Source organism: Sander vitreus, unplaced genomic scaffold, assembly GCF_031162955.1.
Source record: "Sander vitreus isolate 19-12246 unplaced genomic scaffold, sanVit1 ctg293_0, whole genome shotgun sequence".
Classification (NCBI taxonomy): domain Eukaryota; kingdom Metazoa; phylum Chordata; class Actinopteri; order Perciformes; family Percidae; genus Sander; species Sander vitreus.
Window position 1 is genome coordinate 104,280 of NW_027595447.1, and position 13,221 is coordinate 117,500.

At 45.8% G+C, this 13,221-nt stretch overlaps 2 protein-coding genes across 8 annotated transcripts in view; both read right to left on the reverse strand.

Annotated features, from left to right (window-relative positions):
* LOC144513586 (NACHT, LRR and PYD domains-containing protein 3-like) overlaps positions 1-929 on the reverse strand; it is a 38,222-nt gene extending 37,293 nt beyond the window's left edge. For 3 of the 7 annotated variants that reach the window (XM_078244709.1, XM_078244711.1, XM_078244705.1), the window contains exon 1: positions 80-779. In XM_078244709.1, the coding sequence (XP_078100835.1) occupies positions 80-147 (68 nt within the window). In that variant the 5' untranslated portion in view covers positions 148-779. The other 4 variants (XM_078244714.1, XM_078244712.1, XM_078244704.1 and 1 more) reach the window with 3 other exon arrangements.
* A 611-nt stretch (positions 930-1,540) lies between these two features.
* Positions 1,541-13,160, reverse strand: LOC144513588 (calcium release-activated calcium channel protein 1-like). Its single transcript, XM_078244715.1, has 3 exons — positions 12,829-13,160; positions 5,600-5,866; positions 1,541-5,507 (listed from the first exon to the last, which is right to left on the reverse strand). The coding sequence occupies exons 1-3, from the start codon at positions 12,940-12,942 to the stop codon at positions 5,229-5,231; spliced, it is 660 nt and encodes a 219-aa protein (XP_078100841.1). The 5' UTR covers positions 12,943-13,160; the 3' UTR covers positions 1,541-5,228.
* Positions 13,161-13,221: the final 61 nt, after the last annotated feature.

Sequence of the window (13,221 nt, forward strand, 5' to 3'; positions counted from 1 at the left end):
GTAAAAATGCCACGCAGTTGACACGCCACGCTCACGCCACGCTCACGCCACACAGCCAGTGTGCAGGAGGTGGTCTCACCTCTGAGCTTTGGTCTGGTGGTCCTGTTCCCCACACAGAGTGGTTCCTCTGTCCTCACACTGATCCATGCTGCTGAACTCAGCCTCTCATCTGCAGAGGAAACAGCAGCATTTCTCATCGGCTCTTCTTGTCTCTTTCACATCTCTGTCAGTTGAATGCATCATCAGCTGCTGTAGTTCTACTCTGGACGTTTATCAAAGACACGTCTGGAGCCTCAAAACGCTGACAACAGCACTTCTTTTTTTGCAGAATCGTGGTCCATCCAAGCAGTCATTAGTTATCAGATAGAGAGCTCCACAGCTGTATGTCACATTTTAATCTCATCTTAAACCTAATGATTGTATTTCTGTTTGTGTTATCTGTGTAGAATGACCTGATATATATCTTCACATTTGGTGTATGGTTACCTGTTTGTCTGATCTTTTCGTAGAGAAATGATCATGTTGTAGTTGAATATTTGTGTAATAGGGGAGGACTTCTCTCCTCTCCTGCTGTAGCTGCTGCTTTTTAAATGCTATTGTATCTATTTCATATGTTATAAATAATCTAAACTAAACTCTGTGTTCCTCTCCCAGAAATCCAGCCAACATGGCGGCAGATCTTTGTGTAGTTGGACAGTTTGAGTCCCCAGTCAGAGTTGTGTTAGTTTCTCTGCAGCTTTCTGCAGCTTTCTGCTCTCAAACTAAACTAACAGAAAGGTACATTACATTACCTTCAGCTGGAGCTCCAGACGGAGGAAACTAACTGAGACACAAGCTGTGTGGAAGTGAAAGTAAACTTTAAACAGGAAACGCCCTGAACACGAGTCACATGTTAACCCTTTTGTTGTCCTCGGGTCAAATCTGACCCATTTTCAAAAAGTATACAATAGAGCTTTAGTCTCGGGTCGAGCATAGAAACCAAACCTAGGAGCTTCTACATAACTAATCAACATAAAGAAGAAATACAATAAGAGAAAAGAAATAAAAGGGCTCTCTCTAATTAATTTAAGAGTTTCAAGTCAAGAAATGAACTGAAGGGCTTTTTTGTTTCAATGACTTCCACAAAAGACTGAAGTCATTCTTCCAACGGATCAGTTTGGTCTTAAAATATCGACATTTATGGATCAAATGTTTCCCTAATAGAACTAAATCTACACACACACACACACACACACACACACACACACACACACACACACACACACACACACACACACAGACACACACAGACACACACAACTACACACACACACAGACACACGGCACATTTTCTACAGTTTGGACCCTTTTTACAGCATTTTGATGCCTTGTTTATCTTGAGAAACTAAGTCATGTTCAGATAGCTCCAAAAACCTCCGAAAAAAAGCTCCCAAAACATCGGGAAAAACATCAAAAATCTTGAGGAAAAAAAAAACATAAAAAAGCTTCAAAGAATCTCGAAAGAAGAAAAAAAAAAAAAAACTGCGGAAAAAAGGCGTCATTGTTTGAAATGATCTCAAATGTGTTTTATTCTCAAACCAACAACAAAAGTCTCTTTGACTCAACAGGTAAAAACACATGAAAGCAAACGTTATACTTTACTATATAATACAGTATATTATATAATTATATATTCTATAATACAGTATATTCCCTAAAATAAATCCCTTTGAAGCCGGTCGATGTTCAGTAAATGAATAAAAAAGAAAGACTGAACCGAAGAAAGGAGGCTCGCTTTCAACGGATCCGTTTCTCAAGAAAAGTTTAAAAAAATGAAATATTGAATATAACAACAGGATGTCACATCTGTGTGGATTTAGATTATTATTTCCTCATGTAACCCTTGTGTTGTCTTCCATTCGACCGTGACCGCGCACTGGGTCGGAAAATCAACACTTTTTCTGACGTTTTTGTCTTTTTCTTTCTACATTTTTGAAATTCATCGTCAATAAACTTCATTTATAGGAAATTATCCCTAATCCTGGAGTTAAAAAAGCAGATCTTATGAATTATTCAGACTAATATTAAAGGAGAAGTAATGCGTCAACGTTGAGCGAGGATACGGTGTCGTAACATTTCAATTTCATTTTAAAATGCTAAAAAAATTGAATAAAACGCCCAAAATTGAATGAAAGTAGAGATCCAATCTCTTGTACTCGTGAAGCGCGTTGTATTGACTCATCCGTGTTATTTTGGGGTAATTAAAATTAGGAAGTTAAAGAGAAACCCAGATTTCTGATTTTGAAAACAGGCCAAAAATGACCCGAAGACAACAGCAGGTTCGACCTGAGTCACAGCGACGACAGGAGGAGAAAAGGTAAAAGCTTTTTGCACACGGAGTCGGAAGCTTTCGTCTGTCTTCAATCGTTTGTTTTTAGAATCAGGTTCAATTTTCTGCGTTTTTTTCCGCATCCGTAGCAAAGATTTTGGGGAGTTTTGACATTTGGACGTACCGCCGGCCTGTAATATTAACAGTCTATGGTTCAGGATCAGCTGGAGTTCTTCTTTTTAATCTGTGGCTGCATCTGAACATCTGGTAGAGAAATCATATCGGGGAAAAGTGCCAGAAAAAAAAAAAGTTAAAAAACAATATTAAAAAAAAAAAGTTTAAAAATAGTGTCACACATCGGAAAACGATTTTTAAGCGGAAAAAGCGTTAAAACAAAGAGAGGTTTCTGTGTGCGACGGATTCTTTAGATGACGAGAGAAGAAAGAAAAACGCAGACGGAGATTTGGGGCTCGGTGTCGGAGCTAAAACCTAAATGGTCCAACGAAACTTAAAGGTGCCCTGCCACACATAACCGTTTGTCCTTGTATGTCCTGAAATCTGTGAGGTCCACATGTGTTTGTGTTATGTGCTGAATGTGAAAATGAACTGCTGCCTCCTCTGTCAGCTCTAAGCGGAGAAATCAGACCAGTTACCAAAGCTGGTCAGTCTGACGTGGTGTTGCCTGAGCTCATTACTATTCATGAGCTCATTACTATTCATGAGCTCATTACTATTCATGAGCTCATTACTATTCATGAGCTCACCTAGTTGCGCTGGGTAAAGGATGCTGATAGCCAGGCTCTCATTGGCTAGCTGTTAGCCAATCAGAGTCAAGCAGCTTAGCACAAATGGAGCTGAGTCTTCCTGCAGGCTTTCTATACCACGCTAGAATGGCTTGAAACAAGGTCACCAAGGTTACAGAGTCCATGGTAGACCTTCAGACATTACCATAAAGTCATGAAATATACATGTGGCAGGGCACCTTTAAACTATTCCTCAAAGTGCCACAGGACAAAAAGATTATATTTCAAACAAAAAACTGGAACTTAAACAAAGTGTAAAAGTACAAACATTTCAAACACGTGCTGCTCTGTAACAATATATTATAATAGAAAACCTCTTTCTTTCACAAAAGCAACGTCAACTCCAGCTAACCGTTACCGGAAAATATCATCAGGCACAAAATGCCTTTAATAACTCGACTGGTTGTTCCTTTAGAAATCAAACCCATTGGTTAAAATCACTTCCTGACTAACACACACACACACACACACACACACACACACACACACACACACACACACACACACACACACACACACACACACACACACACACACACACACACACACACACACACACACACACACACACACACACACACACACGTTTTGTAACCTCCTGTAAATTTTGCCTCTGAATGGCCGTAGTAGTTCTGACGGGAGCAAAGCAGGAAGTAAGGTGAGGAAGTGGAAAGGCTCTTGCACACTGGCTGCATGGCGTGAGCGTGTCAGCTGTGTGGCGTGTCCGTTTTTATTTGGGCTCCCATGGTAACAGGTAAGAGCGTGCACACTGCCTGCGTGACACGCACGTCTCTGAAAACGCGTCCATGCTAGAAATAGGACCGACGTTACACGCAAACATGTTGGAAGCGTTTCCAGACAACATAGAATACTAAAAGATGTTTAGATGTCATGTTGATGTTTGAAAGTCTCGAGGTTTTGACATAAATGCAGATATAAATGTAATTTAAGTATTGCACCTGTCAATACAGAACCAAATATTCTGGAGCCTATTCTGCCGTCAATCCTGCCGACGTTGTCTTAATCAGATCAGAATACATTTATGTTTATGTTTATGTTTATGGGAAACATACATGTGTCCAGACAAGGCTAGCAGCAGCAGCAGCTCCGCGTCAGACACCTTTCTGGTGTGTAAAGACGTAGAAAACGTCACGCAGCTGACACGCAACAGACACGCAGCTGACACGCAACAGACACGCAGCTGACACGCAACAGACACGCAGCTGACACGCAGCTGACACGCAGCTGACACGCAGCTGACACGCAACAGACACGCAGCTGACACGCAGCTGACACGCCACGCTCACGCCACGCAGCTGACACGCAGCTGACACGCCACGCTCACGCCACGCAGCCAGTGTGCAGGAGGCCTAAGACTGCGTTCAGACAGCCAGCATCGGCCGTCCAACAAAACGCAGCTCTATCATCCATGTTGAACGGGGGTAGTGTGTTTAGGCTGCGGGGGGAACAGGCAAAAAACATACAGCGAAAAGTTGAGACTGACTCAACTTTTGGAAAAACTCCCCCCCCCCTCTGTGTCCCGCTGTGGGGGCCAGTTACGTACCAGAGATCAGACTTGTGGTGTTTTGAGGCGGTGTGAGAGTCACGAACAGGAAACAGGAAACATCACTGCCTCTATCTCTGACACAAGAAAGATTTAAAACACCAAACACAAGCTCTGAAGCGTTTCCTCTGCCCCTCCGTCTCTTTTCTCTCTCTCTAATATCGTTGTTGTCCAAAGAATCTGTAGAATATCTTAAGATATACAAGTTTCTGGACATGCATTATCCCCAAAAAACAGCATCTTTGCAAAGTTTTTCGCCATTTCTTAGCATTTGTGTCGCTTTCTTCTGTGTTTTTCTAACTTTTTTCAGGGTGTTTGCAGAGTTCATAAGCATAAAAAAATAAAGCTTTGGAAGAGATTTCACAATAAAAGTCCTTGCTGAAGTGAAAGGTAAAACTATGTGTGGGCATGCATTATCAAAACAAAAGCATATTTGCACAGTTCAGAAGCATAAAAAATGTCTTTTTTTGTGTTTTTTTTAGCCTTTTTTTGGCGTGTTTGCCTAGTTCATACACACAGAAAACGAAGCTTTCAGAATAAGAGCGGGTGCAGATTAAGCGAAGTGGATGGGTGGCTTTAGGTCTTCGTTCTCCGGCCGGTGGTCCAGCTGGTTCTGGAGCTGGATCACCTGCTCCAGCTCGCGGATCTGCCGGTCCGTTTTGTGGCTGACGAGCGTGCGGTAGAAGTGGATGGCGAACATGATGAAGACGAGTCCAAACGGGACCATGATGCAGGTGGAGGCGATGGCGGCCGCCTCGCCGGAGCTGATGGTGCCATTTCCATCCTTGCTGCTCCGCAACGGTAAGAACTTCACCCAACAGAGCAGCATCACCTGCAGCACAACACACAGGGGACGGTTAGTGATGGGTACCACACAGACAGAGAGACAGGCAGACAGAGAGACAGGCAGACAGACAGGCAGACCTCTGTGAGGAAGAGTAGCGTGCCGATCACCGTGGAGAAGGCCCAGGCCAGCTCGATGTGGCGATGCATGCGCTCGTGCGGAGACTCGTGCACGGAGTTGAGGTTGTGGACGTTGCTGACGGCCTCCAGGTTGGGCAAGATGCAGGTGCTGACCATCAGGGCGAACAGGTGCACGGCCACCAGCACCGTGGTGCAGGCGCTGAAGGCGATCAGCAGCCCGGGGGGGTAGTCGTGGTCACGCTCCAGCTGCACCTCCACCATGGCAACCTGGGAACATAACACAACAACATGACTGTCACTAGGGCCGCAACCTGGGAACACACAACAACAACATGACTGTCACTAGGGCCGCAACCTGGGAACACACAACAACAACATGACTGTCACTAGGGCCGCAACCTGGGAACACACAACAACAACATGACTGTCACTAGGGCCGCAACCTGGGAACACACAACAACAACAACATGACTGTCACTAGGGCCGCAACCTGGGAACACACAACAACAACAACAACATGACTGTCACTAGGGGCCGCAACCTGGGAACACAACAACAACAACATGACTGTCACTAGGGCCGCAACCTGGGAACACACAACAACAACAACATGACTGTCACTAGGGCCGTAACCTGGGAACACACACAACAACAACAACATGACTGTCACTAGGGCCGCAACCTGGGAACACACAACAACAACAACATGACTGTCACTAGGGCCGCAACCTGGGAACACACAACAACAACAACATGACTGTCACTAGGGCCGCAACCTGGGAACACACAACAACAACAACATGACTGTCACTAGGGCCGCAACCTGGGAACACAACAACAACAACAACATGACTGTCACTAGGGCCGCAACCTGGGAACACACAACAACAACAACATGACTGTCACTAGGGCACAACCTGGGAACACACAACAACAACAACATGACTGTCACTAGGGCCGCAACCTGGGAACACACAACAACAACAACATGACTGTCACTAGGGCCGCAACCTGGGAACACACAACAACAACAACATGACTGTCACTAGGGCCGCAACCTGCCAACACAACAACAACATGACTGTCACTAGGGCCGCAACCTGGGAACACACAACAACAACAACATGACTGTCACTAGGGCCGCAACCTGGGAACACACAACAACAACAACATGACTGTCACTAGGGCCGCAACCTGGGAACACACAACAACAACAACAACATGACTGTCACTAGGGCCGCAACCTGGGACACACAACAACAACAACATGACTGTCACTAGGGCCGCAACCTGGGAACACACAACAACAACAACATAACATGACGTCACTAGGGCGCAACCTGGGAACACACAACAACAACAACATGACTGTCACTAGGGCCGCAACCTGGGGAACACAACAACAACAACATGACTGTCACTAGGGCCGCAACCTGGGAACACACAACAACAACAACATGACTGTCACTAGGGCCGCAACCTGCACACACAACAACAACAACATGACTGTCACTAGGGCCGCAACCTGGGAACACACAACAACAACAACATGACTGTCACTAGGGCCGCAACCTGGGAACACACAACAACAACAACATGACTGTCACTAGGGGCCGCAACCTGGGAACACACAACAACAACAACATGACTGTCACTAGGGCCGCAACCTGGGGACACACACAACAACAACATGACTGTCACTAGGGCCGCAACCTGGGAACACACAACAACAACAACATGACTGTCACTAGGGCCGCAACCTGGGAACACACAACAACAACAACATGACTGTCACTAGGGCCGCAACCTGGGAACACACAACAACAACAACATGACTGTCACTAGGGCCGCAACCTGGGAACACACAACAACAACAACATGACTGTCACTAGGGCCGCAACCTGGGAACACAACAACAACAACATGACTGTCACTAGGGGCGCAACCTGCCAACACAACAACAACATGACTGTCACTAGGGCCGCAACCTGGGAACACACAACAACAACAACATGACTGTCACTAGGGCCGCAACCTGGGAACACACAACAACAACAACATGACTGTCACTAGGGCCGCAACCTGGGAACACACAACAACAACAACATGACTGTCACTAGGGCCGCAACCTGGGAACACACAACAACAACAACATGACTGTCACTAGGGCCGCAACCTGGGAACACACAACAACAACAACATGACTGTCACTAGGGCTGCCAACACAACAACATGACTGTCACTAGGGCCGCAACCTGGGAACACACAACAACATGACTGTCACTAGGGCCGCAACCTGGGAACACACAACAACAACAACATGACTGTCACTAGGGCCGCAACCTGGGAACACACAACAACAACAACATGACTGTCACTAGGGCCGCAACCTGGGAACACACAACAACATGACTGTCACTAGGGCCGCAACCTGGGAACACACAACAACATGACTGTCACTAGGGCGCACCTGGGAACACACAACATGACTGTCACAGCACGAACAACAACAACAACAACATGACTGTCACTAGGGCCGCAACCTGGGAACACACAACAACAACAACATGACTGTCACTAGGGCCGCAACCTGCCAACACAACACTGCTGAACCAGGAAGTTACAGAATAAACATCAACAACAACAAGTGTCACTGAAATGTCCCATTTTGTGTGAAGTTCTGTTCTTTAACCCCCCAACGTGGCAGAAGTAGACAGCCGTGTTAGAAACCGTTCCCTAAGTGCTCTCCATTCTGTAGTTGTGTTCCAATTATCTGTGGTTAATTTCATTCACTATATAGTCCACTATAAAATACCCACAATGCACAGCTAATTTGAGCATACATACAATGTAGACTACATTTTACTCCCATATCCCACAATGCAACGCGGTCGTGTTTTCCTGGAGGAGAAGAAGAAGCAGAAGCACCGGCGGAAACTGAAAAGGAAAAAGGGAGTGGGCTTTGGTTTCTAAACAGTGGAAATGCAACATATACTGTATAATGTATATAACCTTTATTATTCTCCTGAGTGCTGGCTTTGTCTCAGGGACGTATTAGAAGGATTATTATTTTGGTTTGGTTTTGGTAACGGCGTTACTAACGGCGTTATTTTTCCGGTAACGGAGTAGTCTAATGAATTACTTTTCCCATCGTTGCAACGCCGTTATCGGTACGGAGAAAGTAAAGTGGCGCGGTACTACAATTTGGTTGAATGAAGCGCGAGGTGTCAGGCGTTGGCTACACATCAGCTGCCTGGAGAGAGCGGTTGGGGGGGGATGATGCGATGATGATTGGCTGGGTGGGAGGATGCCCTGCTCACGCTGTCTCACTGCACGCTCTGACTACCACTAAACACAAGACAGCGACAGCGACGACGAGCCAGGGACATTCAAAGGTAGCGTTCTCGAACTGGAAGTACCGGCACGACTCATTGGCTCGTTGAAATGAAAGGCAAGAATGTTTATGTGACGTGCACGCTACGCCCAGGAATAAAGACTTACCCACGTCTGCCTCAAGCAACTCCAGTCTTATGAAGCCCCTCACGTCAACACACGCTAACACTTTGGGAGAAGTCATTTGTAACTGTAACTAATTACTTTTTTAAAGTGATGACCAACACTGCTGGTTTGTCGTTCTATATAAAGTTCACTATTTAATGAACACTATCAATCCTACCTATGGCACCGTCAGAGATATATACCCTAGATGTCGCCTTGAGGTTCTAAGCATACGTCAAAACCCGCCGCCATCTTGGAACAGGGGTCTGAAGTTTTCCCGCATTCAGATCAACGCTAAAGATGCCGGACTTTTGTGCTGCTTATTGATGTTCGATAGAGGAAATGAAAAAAACAAACAGCAAGGGATAACATTTCACAGGTGACAATGTGTTTCATGATATATGTGTCGCCTTCGACCAGCAATCTGAGCTCCGGCGGAGGCGGGAGGCGGAGAGCTCCGCGGCCGGCAGGAGCGTCTCTTCCCCCAGGCCAAAACACAGCGTCGCCTCGCTGCTGCGCCGGTCCCCGCTGATCCAGATCGGACCGACCAAAAGACAGAATGGTGATCAGGAGGATCTTACACGTAGTCCAGGACGACCTGTATGTCAATTTCGGCGGGAAGTTCCACTGTGTTTGCCGGCGGACGGAGAGAAGCTACAGCGGGGCAGCAGAGAACAGAGCAGTTTTCTTATTGGTGATGCGGATCAGACTGTAATAGTAAAGCCGCTGTATGCAGAGCCGTCAGAAAAGTGTGACTCGCTCCGAAATGTTTTTGTAGTGTTCCCTGGACACAAACCAGTGAGGGCCATTAAAAAGAAATAAATGATTATACATTATAGTTCTGTTAATGATCATGCTGCTGCAGCCTCAGAATGGGATTAGTAGTAGCTTTTAGAGGATTGCACCTCAAATGATAGATGTAATACCATTCCAGTTTTCACCAGTAATATTATCAGTTAACTGTGATTAAATATGACATTAATACTCTGTTAATGCTTACGCACTGACTGGAGCAGCAATGTTCTCCCACACCACTTCTCTCTCTGTTACAGCAGCCGCTCTGTTGCTTTTTTTAACTAAATACATGTTCAAACTCACTGTGTGTGCTCATGAGTATTTCCGCCGACCAGTTTGTTTGTGGTTGTTACCATGGTGACTCGTAGTATCATGGCTCCATTCATACTGCCTTTTTATTGTGGCGTGCACGCGCGTGAACCGACTCGGAGTTGATTGAACCAACTCATATCAGCTGTTCTGGAACTGAAAACTCAGAGTTTCCATCTCAGGGTACATCAGCTCAGAGTTCAGGGTCAGACCCAGAGGTTGTTAAACCTCCTTCCTGAAACGGGCCCCAGGAAGGCTGGCTCCGTTATTGGCTGCAAACAGGAGACGTTTGAAGCTGTGGTGGAGAGGAGGTCACTGAACAAACTGTTATCTATCATGGATAACCCCCGACCACCCTCTCCACCCCCCCACACTGATCCAACAGAGGAGCACCTTCTCTAAGAGGCTCCGACAGCTTCGATGTCTCACGGACCGCTACAGAAAATCATTCCAATACAACTTTTTAACACTTCATCACTGAGTGACAGATAAGACTCAGAGACATCACAACTGCACTGAATGCACCTTGCACAACAGGTTCATCTACATCCTGTCATTACTAGTCAAACAGTCCCCAACTTGCACATTAAGTTTATATCTATTGAAACTGTTGTACATTTTGTATATATTTTAAATATTGCTCGTGTAGTATTCTATTATTATTTCATGTATATTGTTTCCTATTATTTAATGTTTACTCTATGTCTGCTGTGTGTCTGATATTTTGCTGCTGCAACACCGTTATTTCCCATTTTTTCGGGATCAATAAAAATCTGTCTGTCTGTCTGTCTGTCTGTCTGTCTGTGTCTTCAAACTTACCGGGGCCGGGAAGCTACGATACCCATTAGCAGCATTAGCAGCAGCTGTGAGTTCATCATGTGACAGAGACAACGTGAAAGGTGGAGCAGTATGTCCTGTATGTCCTTTACACACACACACACACACACACACACACACACACACACACACACAGACAGACAGACACACACACACACACACGTGGAGCAGTATGTCCTGTATGTCCCTTACACACACACACACACAGACAGACAGACAGACACACACACACACACACGTGGAGCAGTATGTCCCTTACACACACACACACACACACACACACACACACACACACACACACACACACACACACACACACAGACACACACACACACACACACACAGGTGGAGCAGTATGTCCTGTAAGTCTCTTACACACACACAGACACACACACACACAGACAGACACAGACACACACACACAGACACACACACACAGGTGGAGCAGTATGTCCTGTAAGTCTCTTACACACACACAGACACACACACAGACAGACAGACACAGACACACACACAGACACACACACACACACACAGACACACACACACAGACAGACAGACACACACACACACAGACAGACACAGACACACACACACACACACACACACAGGTGGAGCAGTATGTCCTGTATGTCTCTTACCAGCTAACGTATTTCTAGATGCAGCATGAATATGGAGCGTCTACCTCAGTTCATGCTAACGCTAATGTTACATTTCAGCCAATAGGAATCCTCTGAATTGATGGTGGAGGTAAATATTCATGAAGAAGGACGAGTTGGTGAAGGGCAACACAGATTTAGAGAATGAACAACTACACACGTTACACACTGGGGCTTTAAGTTGCCTTGTTGCTGAAGTGTGCTGTGTAAATAAAACTGCACTGCCATGGAGCTAGAGGCAGTGATGTTTCCTGTTTCCTGTTTCCTGTTCGTGACTCTCACACCGCCTCAAAACACCACGACAAGTGTGATCTCTGGTACGTGACTGGCCGCCGCAGCGGGACACATCTTCTCTCTGCGGGACGCAGCAGGTTTTTTGCGCGTCCCCCCTGAAGAAAAGCGACTAATGTCGGGTCAAGTGTCAAAAAAAAAAAAAGCTTCTTAACCTTCCTCTGGTCAAATCTGGCCCGTTTACAGAAACTTTCTATATCAGAACGATGAAAAAAGTGACAAATGTTGGAAAAAGCTACAAAAACGCAGGAAAAAAATTGAATAAAATCGACAAAAACATCGAGAAAAGTGTCGAAAAAAACCAACAAAATGTTGAAATTTCGATCCAAAAAAACACAAAGTAGCAGGTCGACGGGGAAACGACACGAGTTAACTGAACCCAAACGTCAACGAAAATACGTTGAAAGTTTAAATAGTAAAATATAGAAAATAGTTCATAGAGCTGCTGCACACGGACCAGTGGTGTAGTCTCCGTGAGACGCAGCTATACGCAGTACACCCACTAAGAGAGCTCCAGGATGTCCATATACCCGCTTACAAATGCCCAATGACACGCAACAACATACTTTGCATTATTATTTTGATATATTTTGTATTGTCATCTGTTTTTTTTCTTTGCACAGGCTGAATAAAGAGATTTCCACCGTAATTTGTTGCATAAAAGTGTGTCAGAATGCAGGACATCCAGACCCCCCCATTATGATATTTGATATATGATACTTTGGGCCCGCAGCCCGAAAACAATCATCTGCGTCACAGTGCGCGGATATAGTGCCACAGTTACTTTGACACCTAAAATAAAAACCGAAGAACCGGAGAGCGGGGGGGGGTCACACTCACCATCGCGAAGCCGGAAAGCAGCGCCGAGGTCCGGCTGGTGGCTTTGAGTTTGGCCCGGCTCAGGTACAGCTTCCTCCATGACAGCGCCTGCAGCGAGTGCTCGTTCAAACTCATTCCCAAAGTTTGTCCAAGACAAATAAAGTTACAATCCTGGTCCTGAGCCGCGGGAGGGGGCTCTGGGAGGCAGGCTGAGGGGGGTGGGGGGGACAGCACGCGCAGTGAGTTAGCTTCCTTCCGCGGAGATTAAACACAAAACTCACACAAATACTCTACAACTCTGCGGAAAGTTTCTGCAGCAGCTGACCCCCACTGTCTATCAGGAAACACATGAAAATACCCACAATCCATTGCAGCAGTTCGTCATGAAGCTGCGTTGTCTTCTTCCTTTTTAAG